At 44.2% G+C, this 14,006-nt stretch overlaps 1 protein-coding gene across 1 annotated transcript; it reads left to right on the top strand.

Annotated features, from left to right (window-relative positions):
• Positions 1–245: 245 nt before the first annotated feature.
• Positions 246–6,035, top strand: LOC136540026 (inactive glucose-6-phosphate 1-dehydrogenase 4, chloroplastic-like). The gene is made up of 12 exons (XM_066532011.1): positions 246–465; positions 1,337–1,550; positions 1,849–2,105; positions 2,179–2,273; positions 2,631–2,745; positions 2,844–3,049; positions 3,380–3,488; positions 3,573–3,613; positions 3,856–3,976; positions 4,085–4,284; positions 4,997–5,197; positions 5,272–6,035. Exons 1-12 carry the CDS (start codon positions 385–387, stop codon positions 5,513–5,515), a joined length of 1,884 nt encoding a protein of 627 aa, XP_066388108.1. The 5' UTR covers positions 246–384; the 3' UTR covers positions 5,516–6,035.
• Positions 6,036–14,006: the final 7,971 nt, after the last annotated feature.

The raw sequence follows: 14,006 nt of genomic DNA on the forward strand, positions 1-14,006 counted from the left end.
CTTTAAATTCTGGTAAAGCATCCAGGCGGCTAGCCAAGAATTTCACCCATTGCTCTATACACGACGTCGTCGACGTGTGTGTAATGTGTCAGTACAGCTACTCATACATTGGTTCAACTTCGACGGCGGCTCCGGAGTCCAGCCTCAGGTCCAGCATAGGCCGGTCCAGCATACACTGTCGCTATCCATTTTTCCCGTCACAAGCTGCCACTTGCCGTTCGGCTGACCTTAAAAGGTGACGGTTTTTTTAGCAAGAAAAAAAAAATTCAGCCAAGCGAAAGTCTTCTTCACTTCCTCGTTCCCAGTACTGGTCGAGGCGATCTGACGGAGGGAGCAGGCAAGTCAGCAAGTACCGCAGCACCAAGCAAGCGAGCAGCGCCGAAGATGTCAGGGCTCGCCGCGTCGGCGTCGGCAGCTCCGGCGCTGTCCTCCTGGTCCTCGCTGGCGACCTCGCGCTTCACCCCGGTGAGTATTCGCCACGAGCGCCTGTGGTACTGTATTCGCCATTCGGTGCCAGGATGAAGTGCTGGTTTTCTTCCCTTCCGGCGCGCGCGCTTAGGCGTTTAGCTTGCTCGATGAAATGCCTCCACCAATTCGCTGGGCGCTTGTGTGGTAGCGTTCTGGAGCAGTACGTGCCCGTGCTTGTCACACTTTACTCTTTGCTTCTCTCAAGCGATAGACGAAGTCGCAGATTCACGGGGTGGTTGGCGAAGCTTTGGTTCGCCCGTGCCAGCGTGTGATCCTTGTGAACCTTGCTGGCCTTTCTTGGCCCTGGAACGCAAGTTTATAACATCATCTATGCTCTCGTTTTTGCCACGGGTTCCATATGATGCTGTTTTCTTCCCTTCCCTCCCGTGCCGGAGGTGGGGTTGGGTTTGGGGTTTGGGGGGGTGTGGAGGGGGGTACGGGGCATTGTTCAGGACAACTTAAGGGGCACATTGAATTGAACGTGCCAACATGCTCCTGTTTCGATATTCGAGGATGCGGCACACAGAAAAGGTGTGCTGGTTTTATGTGAACGCGCTTGGTTGACAGAACTCCTGTTGCATCAATAATCAATCCATAACATGGGAGAGATTGTTTGTTGGTTTGAATGCTATGTTTTCCTTATGTTGTGCAGTACATGAATAAAAAACTTGTCTCCCTTTCCCCACCGTTAGTCAATTGAAGTCTTGCAAAAAAAGTGCTTCGCATTTGGTGGCTGACAGAGGAATCTATCACATCCGATTTATTAGGCATTGATGATGGCGTGGAGTTTCTTAGCTTATTACTATTTGGTATTTACACATTGCTACATTCATCTACTGATCTTTCTACTTAATGCTTCTGTACATAGGTTGCAGGACCTGCTCCAAGTTTCAGAACACAAGCTTGTGGATTGAGGTGCTGGATTGCTGCAAGGCTGAAACTCCGGAAGGCGTTGAAGAGGCATCATGGATGGCAACTTCAAAGAAATCTAGATGCTCGAGGGAATGATAAAGTTCCACATTACTTGGAGGCTGCATCTCTGATTGAAAAGAGAAGTCATTGGAACATGCATCTTGCTTATGGTTGGCACTCTATTGGGAAATCAGTTGTCTTGAGTTCCGTTACTTTGCATGTGCAGATGTGCTTATCATAGTTGTCACTATTGTCCTAATGCCTTATGATTTCCTCAGTGCTGCTGACACTGGATTGCTTCATACCTTTGATAGTTACATTCAATTTGCATTAGCATTATAAATAAAAAAAAAGCTCAAGAGAAACTTTCTTTGTCATATCATCTTACAACTACTTTTTACTGCAAACTTCTTGGGAATTTTTGTCTTTATGCTTTCATGTTGACCTGACTGTTTCCCCTTTATGCAGATTCTGGAGGTGAAATGGTCAATACAAGCTCTGATACTTTGGATAGTTCAACTGATCAGGAAAAATCAGTGCCTCAGGGACACATCCCCTCTGAAATCAGTTCTCCTGTTCAAAAGGAAGAGTCTGCTGTGCCCAGAAGACACTCCAACAATGAACCATCTCTTTGCATTGCTGTGATTGGAGTTACCGGCGAGCTGGCAAGAACTAAAGTTTTTCCAGCACTATTTGCTCTGTATTACAGTGGTTTTCTTCCTCGGGTATGAACATAGAATAGCTTCTGCTACTGTCACTTTCATGTTACACCTTTCATTTTCATTTTTTATGCTGCAGAATGTTGGTATATTTGGGTATTCTAGGAAGAAATTAACAGATGAGGGCTTAAGATCTATAATTGAAGCCAATTTGACCTGCCGGGTGGATCACCAGTATGTTATTTGGCAACTTTTCATATGATATTTTTTTGTCATGGCAGTTGCGTTTACAAAAAATTAGCACCGAATTTAGTATCTATATTATTCCCCTTTATAGCTTTGAGATCAATATAACTAATTATTATAGCCAACCCATTATTATGATGCCTTTAATAAGCTGCAAAGCATGGTTTTAGACCAAACGATCTGTTGTTTGGGGTGGTGCTTGACACCACTTTGCTTCTTCCAAAGTTTTCAGTGCATGCACTAACATAGTTTTACTGTCCCTTAAAAAACACAGTTTTACTGTCGTAGAAAAAAAGGCTTTACCAAACTAAGAAGAATGTGTCCTGATGTTTATTGTGAATGCAGTGAAAATTGTGATGACAAGTTAAGTGAGTTCCTCAAAAGGACGTATTATGTAGATGCCGGACATGACAACAAAGAAGGGATGGTCAGATTAAATTCTAGGATGGAACAGATAGAGGTAGAATTTGATCTCATAACTGTTTCTGAATCTTTTGGGAAACTTGAAATATAAATCCCATTCATTAAGTTCCATCACACTCCATTTTTGTTTCACAGGGCATTGGTGCTGCAAACAGAATATTCTACCTTGCTGTTCCACAAGAGGCACTCCTTGATGTAGCATTGCCACTGGCTGACGGTGCCCAAACTAAGCTAGGCTGGAATAGAATAATTATCGAGAAACCATTTGGCTTTACTGGTTTGTCCTCACAGCAGGTAACACAATCTATGCTGTCAAGATTTGACGAGAAGCAAATTTACAGGTACTATTCCACCTTTAATCCCTCCAATCTTAGCTGGTCTTCCCTTTTTTGGATTGTTCAATTACAAAGCTTTGTGACTGTTTTTCTTAACTGCAATGTTTGAAGAACATGAAGGGCGGGCCTGGTGCAAGCGGTAGAGTCTTACCGCCTGTGACCGGAAGGTCCTGGGTTCGAGTTGCGGTCTCCTCGCATTGCATAGGCGAGGGTAAGGCTTGCCACTGACACCCTTCCCTAGACCCCGCACAGAGCGAGAGCTCTCTGCACTGGGTACGCCCTTTAATGTTTGAAGAACATGACAATTTGTTGTTGCTACATCTTTTTATCCCATAGAATTGACCACCTTCTGGGGAAGGATCTGATCGAAAATCTTACTGTCTTGAGATTTTCTAATTTGGTGTTTGAACCTTTGTGGAGTCGAACTTACATACGGAATGTGCAGGTACACTTGAAGACTCATTTTAGCACATGCTTTATTATTTTGTATATACATGGATCATGTAGTAATGTGTGTGAATTGTGTCAGGTCATTTTTTCTGAAGAAACATCAAATGAAATACAAGGGAGGTGAGTTAATGCTATCGAATTGCCTTAGCAGTCTTGAATGATGTAAAACCATACATGTTATCACAATCTCTAGACTGACTCTGCGTGAGTAGGTCATTATTGGGTTTGTTTGAACTTTACAATAGTCTCTTCTGTTTAACTTTTGAAATTATCTCTTATCCTGGTTTTCTTTATTGAAAATATATTCATGTTTTGGCATTCTAATTCTAGATCATTTAGTTTAAAACAATATTCCCTTTTAGGTACTTCGGAAATTATGGGATAATCCGTGACATAGTTCACAGTCACATTCTTCAAACAATAGCTCTATTTGCTATGGAACCACCTGTAAGTCTTGATGGAGAGGATATCCGAGATGAAAAGGTAAGGTGGTATAATCCTTTTAACATAGGAAATTGGCACTACTGTGCTAAATAGAAGTTAGAAAGTGCTGGCTTTGATACAGGATCATAAGAACTTCCACTTGTGCAGGTGAAGGTTCTCAAATCAATTCGGAAAGTGGAACTTGAGGATGTTGTTCTTGGTCAACTTAAAGATACGTCTGGTAAAGTTGACAGATACACAAAATCCATGACACCAACCTATTTTGCCGCTGCTATGTACATTGACAATGCACGCTGGGATGGGGTACCATTTTTGATCAGGACAGGCATGGGGCTTATGAAGAATAGGTACATTCGATGAGTTCCATAACTTCTATTAGCAAACGTCTCAATAGTTACTTTCTGATTTCAGTCACCAACTCACCACATTGTAGCACTGTGCTGTTATGATCTTATTGCATTTTTATAACCTAACATCTCAAAAGGTAGAATCAGGAATTGATTCATATGCATAGAAGCTGTAGCTATGAATTATTTCAATTAATTACAGAAAAGTATAGATCTAAAGCTACAACAAAAACTTTGTACTAAAACATACCATATTACATGTTCACTGTGTAGATCTACTCATGTGGAGTACAACATAATTGAATTTTCCATTTTATGATTTTTCTGTGATTTACTATGATTTTCAAAGATTCAGCGGAAATAAATAAAAAAGAAAAAGACAAAACCACCGTCAACGTAGCAAAACCACCGTCCAAAACCGTTTGGGGGGTTATTTGACCGGTTTTGGAAAGATCAGGGGGGTAGAAAATCTGGTTTTATAGTTTGTGTGTGTGTGTGTGTGTGGGGGGGGGGGGGGGGGGGGGGGATATGTAGACTTTTTTCCTTTTATCAAATGTTTCAGTAGTTCACCCTGTTCTGATCACTCTGTTGATAGTTTTCGCAAGATTGCCACACTTTTATCAAAGAATATTACCATTTTCTTCTAGAAAAGCTATCACCTGACAAATTGATCAAGCATGACTGAAGTCGTCTAATCATTGATTTCCTTCAGAGCTGAAATTCGAATTCAGTTTCGCCATGTCCCTGGTAATATCTACCGTGAACGTTTTGGTCATGACATAGATCTCGACACAAACGAGCTGGTTCTACGCGATCAACCTGAGGAAGCAATCCTGTTAAAAGTCAACAACAAGGTCCCAGGGCTTGGGCTCCAACTGGATGCTTCAGAACTGAACCTGCTTTACCGGGATAGGTATGGAAATCTTTTGGACCACCTTATGATCTATTCAATAGAACTGTCACTAAACCATGATCTTTGATGTGTAGGTACAACACCGAGGTGGTACCAGATTCATATGAACATCTTCTCCTGGACGTGCTAGATGGAGATAGTCATTTATTCATGCGCAGCGATGAGCTGGCTGCTGCATGGAACGTGCTGACTCCGATAATCCATGAGATCGACCAGAACAGAGTTGCCCCTGAGCTCTACGAGGCTGGGGACAGAGGACCTATCAATGCTTATTATCTCGCTGCTAAACATGGGGTGCGATGGGATGACGACCGGTGAGGTGAGTCGATACCTGGCACAGATGCTCGATGTACGAGATTCACTACCAATTTTTCTTGTTGTATCGCAGTCAAAGCTGTACATCAATGACTTTCAAAGGAGAGATGTAAATCTAGTGCTTGATGAGATCTATAACTTTCTAGATATTTCTAGTTTGGGACAGGCTAGCGCCCAGATGTTCAGATGGATGCCTGCGCCGGTTGCTGTGCGCCCTCGCCGCTCCGTTTCCCGTGCCTGTGTTTCGCATGCCTACGTGGGGTCCAGCGCCGCACGGGCGTCGCATGCACTACCAAGATCACGCACGGGGACGCCCGCGCCCCCACCACTTCTCACGTGCTTGCACGTGGGACCGTTTGTGATCGCTCGGCAGCGCTCCAGCGACTGCGGCAGATGAGTTCCATTGCAACATGTGCAATATCATATCTATTTTTGCATCATACCGATGAAACACTTGAAACATAAATTCCATAACGGCTGAAACACTTGTAACATATGTCAGAAACAATTGCAGAACACCTGAAAACGCTTGAAAGCCATTGCAAACATATGTAACATCCAGATGAAACATTTGCAACATGCGTATGAAAAACCTGAAATACTTGGAAGCATACGTTTGCAACGTGCATGTATATGCAACATTCAGATCTACTTTTGCAACAATAAGATGAAACACTTGAAACATACATTTGAAACACTTGAAACATACGCTTGCAATATGAAACACACACTTGCTACACGAAACATACGCTTACAACATGCTATAGCCATTGCAACATATGCAACATCTAGATGAAACACTTAAAACATATGCCAGAAACACCTAAAACATGGCATCGTTGGCAGCCATAGCCTGCCACGACAGGAAGCTTGGATGTCGGTTCGGTAGTGGATCGGCTCCCTGTCATGGTGTCTTCGGATGACGACGACCTTCATTCTCCTGGTGGAATCGGGGTAGGGCGCGGCCAGGGACGCTGCGTGCACGACGCAGGATGGGAGCGCGCGCGGTGGGGGATGGCTGCAGCGGCAAGGCGGAGTGGGGCGGCGCTGCGCAGGATGGTGTGTGGTGGGGGATGGCCGCACAGCGGCGAGGAGTGGGGCAGGCGCACAGCCACACAACACGGTGAAGCCTCGACGACGCGAGGTGGAGTGATGAGATTTTTTTTTTTGAGAGAGATGGGAGAGGCGTAGGTGAGCATGCAAGCTTATTGGGCTGGTAGCGCGCAGGCCCAGAACATCAGACACTCACACCACAACATTTTGGTTTTAGTTTTGGTTTTTTTTTATTTGAAGTTTAGCATCTAGTTTGCCACAAGCATGGCAGTATTTGGAAAATGGCAATGAAGATTGTGGCAACCGGATCAGACGTACTTTTGGACTTGCATTAAAACTTGGACAAGAATTGGCTAAACATTGAAACTTTCACGATAGAAAACCTTAATAACATTTGAAACTCTCGCATCCTATATAATATAAAAAAAAGAAAGCACAAGGCGGTAAATACGTATGCAAAACGGCAGGGGCCAGGACGATTGCAGTAAGTAGTCGAGTCTATCTAAACTCTAAAGCCTTTCACACTGAGCAGGGACGAAGGATAGCCTGTTATTGACCAGGTCGTAGAGCACGTGTATGTTCTGCTGCTGATAGTTGCCTATTATGGTCAGGTCTCCACCAGCGTTGATCGCAAGGCAGGTGAAACTGCGGCCCGCGTCCTCCATCTCGAACATGTAGTTCTCCAGCGGCAGGTCCAGCGTCGTGCCCTCAAAGTGGAACAGCAGCACGAAGCAGATGAGATCGGCGTCCGTAGTCGCGTTGCTGGCCTCCGCAGGGGCAGGGGGCAGCTTTGCCTGGGAGACAAACGCGGCCCGGAGCAGCCGATAAGCCTGGAGCGGCAGCGTCGTGATGGAGGTGCCAGAGTCGATGATCGTCCCGCCGGTTCCGGTGTTGGTCGACCAATACTGATACAGGAGCTTTGCCGAGTGTTAAAGCTTAAAAAACACTCGGCAAAGTGTTTGCCAAGTGTTATACTCGGCAAACGATAATTGACATAGGTTTTAACGACAAAAACTGTTTTATCGGGCACTCGGCAAAGACTATGCCGAGTCTCAAGAAACACTCGGCAAATATTTTTCAGGAAAAAAATAAAAAAAACACAAGTCGCCGGAAGCACCACCACGCCGCCGCCACCACCACCATAGCCGCCGGCCACCACCACCACCGCCACCAAAGCCGTCGCCGCTACCACCACGCGCCCGCCGGGGAAGAAGAAGGGGGAGGGGAGGGGCGTCTGCCGGGGAAGAACAAGGGGGAGGGGAGGGGCGCCCGCTGGATCCGCCGCCGCCGAGGCCTCGCCCGCACCTGCGCCACTGGATCCGCCGCCACTGAGGCCACGCCCGCATGGAGAGAATTTTTTTTAATTTTAACACTTTTTGAAAACTAATTTTAAATCTAACACTCTCTGTTTTTTTTTTAAAATAAACACTTTTGGCCACGCCTATTGCCATGGCGTAGCCAAATGCCTCTGCTGCGCCATGCATGGTGACGCGGCAGGGAGCTGACGTAGTGACGACCGAAAAGGGTCACAGTTGACGTGGCAGGGCCTGCCGCGCCACCCATCCTGGCGCGGCAGTGCCGCGCCACGGAGCATGGCGCGTCAGGGGCACATAAATATCGCGAGCGGCCCCCCCGCCCGCACGCCGCGCCCGCCCGCCCGCCGCCCCTCGCCCGCCCGCCGCCGCGCAGCGCCCCGCCGCCACAGCGCCCCCACGCGGCCCACCGCCAGCGCGTCCGGACGGCCGCCCGCACGCGCCCCGCCACCAGCGCCGGCCACGCCCGCCCACTCTGGCCACGCCCGTCCGCCCACGTCCGCGCCACGAATGCCGACGCGTCAAGGCCGCCCGCTCCTATCAAGGTATCCCCTCTCGATTTCATTTTATTTTAATTATTATTGATTTAGGATAATTAGTGATTTAAGATAGTTAGTGATTTAGGATAGTTAGGCTTTTATGATTGTTATTGATTTATGATAGTTTGTGATTTAGGGTAGTTAGTGATTTAGTATAGTTAGGTTAGTGAATTTGTTTGTGATTTAGGTAGGTAGTTTTTAGGTTTGAGGTTGTGTGTTGTAGTATAGTTAGGATTTTGGGTTTAGGGATTGATTAGGTATTTATTATTTAGTTTATAGTTAGTTATTTAGTTAGGGATTTTGGGTATAGATACTAGTTTTCAAATGTCGGTACTTACTGGTGCGTGATACGTCGATTTTGATGACTTCTTGATGAAGTTTCGTCAAATGCTTATATTCCTAGTTAAGTTGTTTAATATGTCTGTTAATGTTACTTTGAATATATACATGTGCTTTCATATTGTGTTCGTATTGCATAACAAATAGTTCAAATTTCGCAATGCTACATAATGTTAATTTGAATACTCTGGCCCTTTGTTTATCAATTTAAAACATGATGGCCCCTCCCACGCAGCACCCGTTGTACCCCATTCTTGAGGTGGAGTACGACGACCAGCACCGAGCACACATCTTGAGTGACAACGACGTAGATGTGGCCTTGTCTCCTTTGAGGCCCGCACGCACACCAGAGCGCACAAGTGAGATGAGCGTTATGCGCCGTACATACGGTGTGCCGGCTTTCTCGAGCTTGTCCGTGTTGTCAACTACGGTCTTCCGCTCCTTGACCCAGCACTACTTACTACAGTTATAGACAGGTGCGAGTGTCTTATTTATACGTAAACATTCTTGTAACAAATTTGAGGCAACTAACAGTCGTTCTATTCTTATAACAGGTGGAAGCCTGAGACCCACACGTTCCACCTACCTTGTGGCGAGATGACCTTGACCATGCAGGACGTGAAGGCTATTTTTGGCCTTCAGTTGGGGGGACTTTCCGTGATAAGAATAGTTGACATCGATCACTAGAGGGAGCTGGTGGCTCAGTTTATTAGCTTTCTTCCACCGGACGACGAGGCTTCTAAGAAAAATAGGTGAGAAATTCAAGGTTATTTAATACTTGCATTGCTTTCCTGCAGCCATCGGGTCTCATTTTCTTTGGTCAATTTTAGAAAAAGTTCTGGTGTTTCGTCGTCCTAGATCACGGAGCGCTTTGATTACTTAGACCCACAGGCTGATGAGGCTCAGAATCGACATATTCGCTCGAGTGTGGCTCTAGCACTTTCTTGATGCTTTTCTCTTCCTAAACGCCGTATCGGTGTGGATGACCTGCGTCCTGAGTCCTGAGTCCTGACCGCTGAAGCAGCGGCGGCATGGCAAGAGATTATGGCCAGCGCCGCAAGCAGCGCGAGCAGGACGGCTAGCTGCTTATGCATGTTTGTGGAAAATGCAGCCTTGCTAGGAGCACTCTAGCAAAGTTGCTTTAAGTATGTAATTAATGCTATGTTAATCTCCGTGTAACAGGCCATATATATATATATATATATATATATATATATATATATATATATATATATATATATATATATATATATATATATATATATATATATATATGTGTGTGTGTGTGTGTGTGTGTGTGTGTGTGTGTGTGTGTGTGTGTGAAATGGAAGCAAAGCAAGGAACAATTCCGCGTGTAGGTAATGAAGTTGAAGTTGCGTGCGTCCACACGGACGCGATGATATATTTTTACCAAAAAACTAATTAATCTCCATATGTCATACTGTGGAACCCACTCGACGCACAATTATCTCAAAAAACTCGCCAAATCGAATGAACCTGGCAAACATTTGCGCTGGAAAAACAATTTGTTAGCTATCTACGGAGTAGTTGCGAACAAGAAAACTAACGGGAGAGGGCTACGGAGAGAAATTATGAGGGCTGGAGTCCGACGACTTGACGAGGAATTAGAGGCTGACTTCAGTTAATATATAAGCATTTCACTCGTAGAGCATTATTGCTGCAAGAAATATATTATAATTGAACTCAAATATCATCGTCCTGTAATAAGACCTTTTTCGTTCTGAGATGGCGTAGATCCGACTTGTTTTTCCTAGATTCAACTTCCGGATGCAAACTTCTAATAACTTGGTCTTTTTATGTTGGACATAGATGAATTTTGGTTTCCCCCACATGCGCTGGTCGCCAAATTCAAACGTGAACTGTGTCAACGCTAAATGTGATGAAATATGCTAAGATTGAAGACCGGTCAGCTTCCGTTAGGAATGGCACGGAGGACCAAAAAAAAAAAGAAGTTCGGACCAGTAAGTAGAGGAATAGGCTTTGGAAATCTATACCTATTATTTTTGTGAAATTTTACAAATTTTATTTCATAAGATTTCTCATATATTGTTAGTTCCTAAATTGTTTGTCATTAAATCACCAAAACTCTCTAGGGCCCATGAGCAGTTTTGGTCCACGGAACTCTACAACCTTTGTGCTCACCGATGATGTATAGCCGTCTAGGAGGTTTTAGCTTTAAAGTAACAAATAATCTACACGCTGCTCAATGCAGTCACAGATAAGGATGGCAACGGATCGGGTTTGGTGCGGATATCCGCGGGTTTCGGGTTCTGCGGGTTCGGGTTTGGGGATGGTTTTTCACCCACGGTTTTCGGGTTCGGGGCCCCGAAACCAATCGGGTTCGGTTTCGGGTTTGGTTTTCCACCCGTGGATATCCAATGGATATCCGAAATAAATCATTTGGAATTAAAACTCATGTTTTATAATATACTAATAATAATTTGTTTACTTAGATTATTAAATTTATTTAAAGTTGACTCATGAAAATATTTATTATTTGTTGCCTCTTGTTTATACATGTGAATATGTGTATATATATCCGCGGGTTTCGGGTATCCATTCGGGTTTCGGGTATCCGTTCGGGTTTCGGGTATCCGCGGGTTTGGTTTTGGTGATGGATTTTCACCCGAATCGGTTTTCGGGGCGGGTTCGGGTTTTGATTTCGGGTTTCGGTTTTGGGTGCACGGAGACTCCACCCGATCCGAACCCGACCCGTTGCCATCCTTAGTCACAGAGTGCTCAAGACTTAGGATTCATCACTAGTGCTTTCACAAGCTTACACTTACACAGCTCAAATCTCTCACCCCAATAATGCAATCCAAAGGCTATCACTCTGCTCACACAAATCCCACAAAGAGGGATGATGTGGAGAGCGCTCAAGGCTATATGAATGTTACACCAGCAATCTCCCAAAGTAAAGAAATGGAAGAGTATACCCACATCTCCCAAAAACTATCCGTTAGTAAAAACCAACCTAGATGGTTTTAGAAACCGTCCTTGCCGAAATCCTTGAACTACCCATTACTGTGGCAAAACTAGCCTAGCGGGTTTTTCTATCAAATGCCAACTCACTTGTGTGTTATAATTAATCACTTGGATTTCTCTCATAAGGACATTGTCTGGTCACCAATGTTGCCCTCTTGATAGTACGATGTGTATATGTATGCTCAACATCAAAGATATATATTTGAACCACAATGAAGATTCTATGTATTCAATCAATGCCATCAACGAGAGCTGCCGCACCAGTGGTGCACTACCGGAAACAGTAGAATTGCCGAGTGCATGCTGGTTTGCCGAGTGCATTACATCGGGCACTCGGCAAACATCCGATTTACCAAGTGTTTTTAATGAAACACTCAGCAAACCTACAACACTCGGCAAAACCCAACTTTATCGAGTGTCTAATAAAAAACACTCGGCAAACTACAACGAAACACTCGGCAAACACGGACACTCGGCAAAGTAGATGCACGTGCGCTGGGCGTGCGGCGGCCATGTGACGGCTGTTGGGTACACCGCCCTACCGTTAGAACTTTGCCGAGTGTCCGTTAGAGACACTCGGCAAAGCCAAAGTTTGCCGTGTGTTTTTGGTTTGACACTTGGCAAACTGATATTTTTGCCGAGTGTTTTTTTGGCACTCGATAAACTGATGTTGTTACCGAGTGTTTTATATTGGCACTCGGTAAAATAATAATTTTTTTCCTCTCCTACCCTCCAAACTTTTTCTACTCTTCACATACAACATGTGGTACTACATGTTAAAATTTTGCATATTTCTCGATATGTTTGCTATATTTAATTAATTTATTGCATTTAGAGGAATTTTTTGTTTAAGTCAAATTTGAACCGCAAGTGATTCAAATAATGGAATAAATTGAGTGGAGAAATCATATTCATGTTATTGAGTCCATTTTGAGGCCTTACTCAGGAAATGAAAAGAATTTTCGAACATTTTGTTCAGGAAACGCGGTCACAAACGTGTGCCCGAATGGTTTTTAAATTCTAAAAAAAGCAAACGAAGTATGAAAATCATGAGATTTGTCAAAATCTCATGATATCATACATGGAGACTGTGGAAAAAGTTGAGAAGGTTTTGCACAATTTATCACGCACGACTTTTACAAACCGAAGCATCTCCGAAGAAGAACCGTAGCGTTGAGAAGGATTCAGTAAGATTTGGAGTTGAATTGAGGTTTGACTTCAAAAGTTTTTGTATAGGCAATAGACAACATAGATTGATTCACGTCAAAGTTTGGTAAATTTTCAGATATGTTTGATAATTTTAATTTATTAACTGTAATTATAGAATTTTAATTGATATAAATTGAATTTAAGCTATAATTGCATGAAATAATGGATTAATATTCGTAGAAAAATTAAATATGCATTGTTGAGTGAATTTGACAAGGTATTTTTAAATTACATCGTAACAAATTTAGTAGAACACGCTATGAAGGAGGACGGGGGAGCATGAAATATCAATTTATTTTGCCGAGTGTTTTCCACCTGACACTCGGCGAAAAGAAAAATTTCCGAGTGTCATATAGGGGACACTTGACAACTTCGTCTACCGGCCCCAGTGCACAGTATCTGGTCGTAATGAAAATAAAAAAATAACGCCGAGTGCCCCAGATCTTGGCACTCGACATATCCCTTCATATGACGACCCCAGCGGCCCGCACCCCCGGCCCTCACCCTCGTGCACACAACACACCCTTCACACACACGCCGCATCGCATGCCACCACCCCTCGCCGCACCGCACCCCGCCATCGGCGCGGCATCACTGCCCCGCCCCCGGCGTCGCCCGCCCCCGGCGCGTCCCGCACCCAGCGCCACCCACCCTCGGTGCCCCGTGTAACACCCTAGGTGTTTGTCACCTGTTAAGCAATGGGTTTGAGATCAAACATGACATGTTAAGTGGTGATGAAGGTGTCAAGATCAAATCTATGAGAGTGAGCCCCAACTTAAACTCGGACAACACATCTTTACTTACATGTGGACCCTTGTTATGATTATGCAAGAGTAATGTTAAACATGCTTATTTTATGTACATTACATCAACATGCATTCATCTTGACCAGTGAAAAATTTCATGAAGTTTGAAATCAAGAAGTCACATGAAATGATAAGTTAAAATCTTTCTTGGATTTGCTTTATTAAGTGAATGGAATTATAGGTCATCAACCAAACCTTGCTACCTTGCCCAAATGACTCTAATTGAAAT

Source organism: Miscanthus floridulus, chromosome 2 (genome assembly GCF_019320115.1).
Source record: "Miscanthus floridulus cultivar M001 chromosome 2, ASM1932011v1, whole genome shotgun sequence".
Lineage (NCBI taxonomy): Eukaryota > Viridiplantae > Streptophyta > Magnoliopsida > Poales > Poaceae > Miscanthus > Miscanthus floridulus.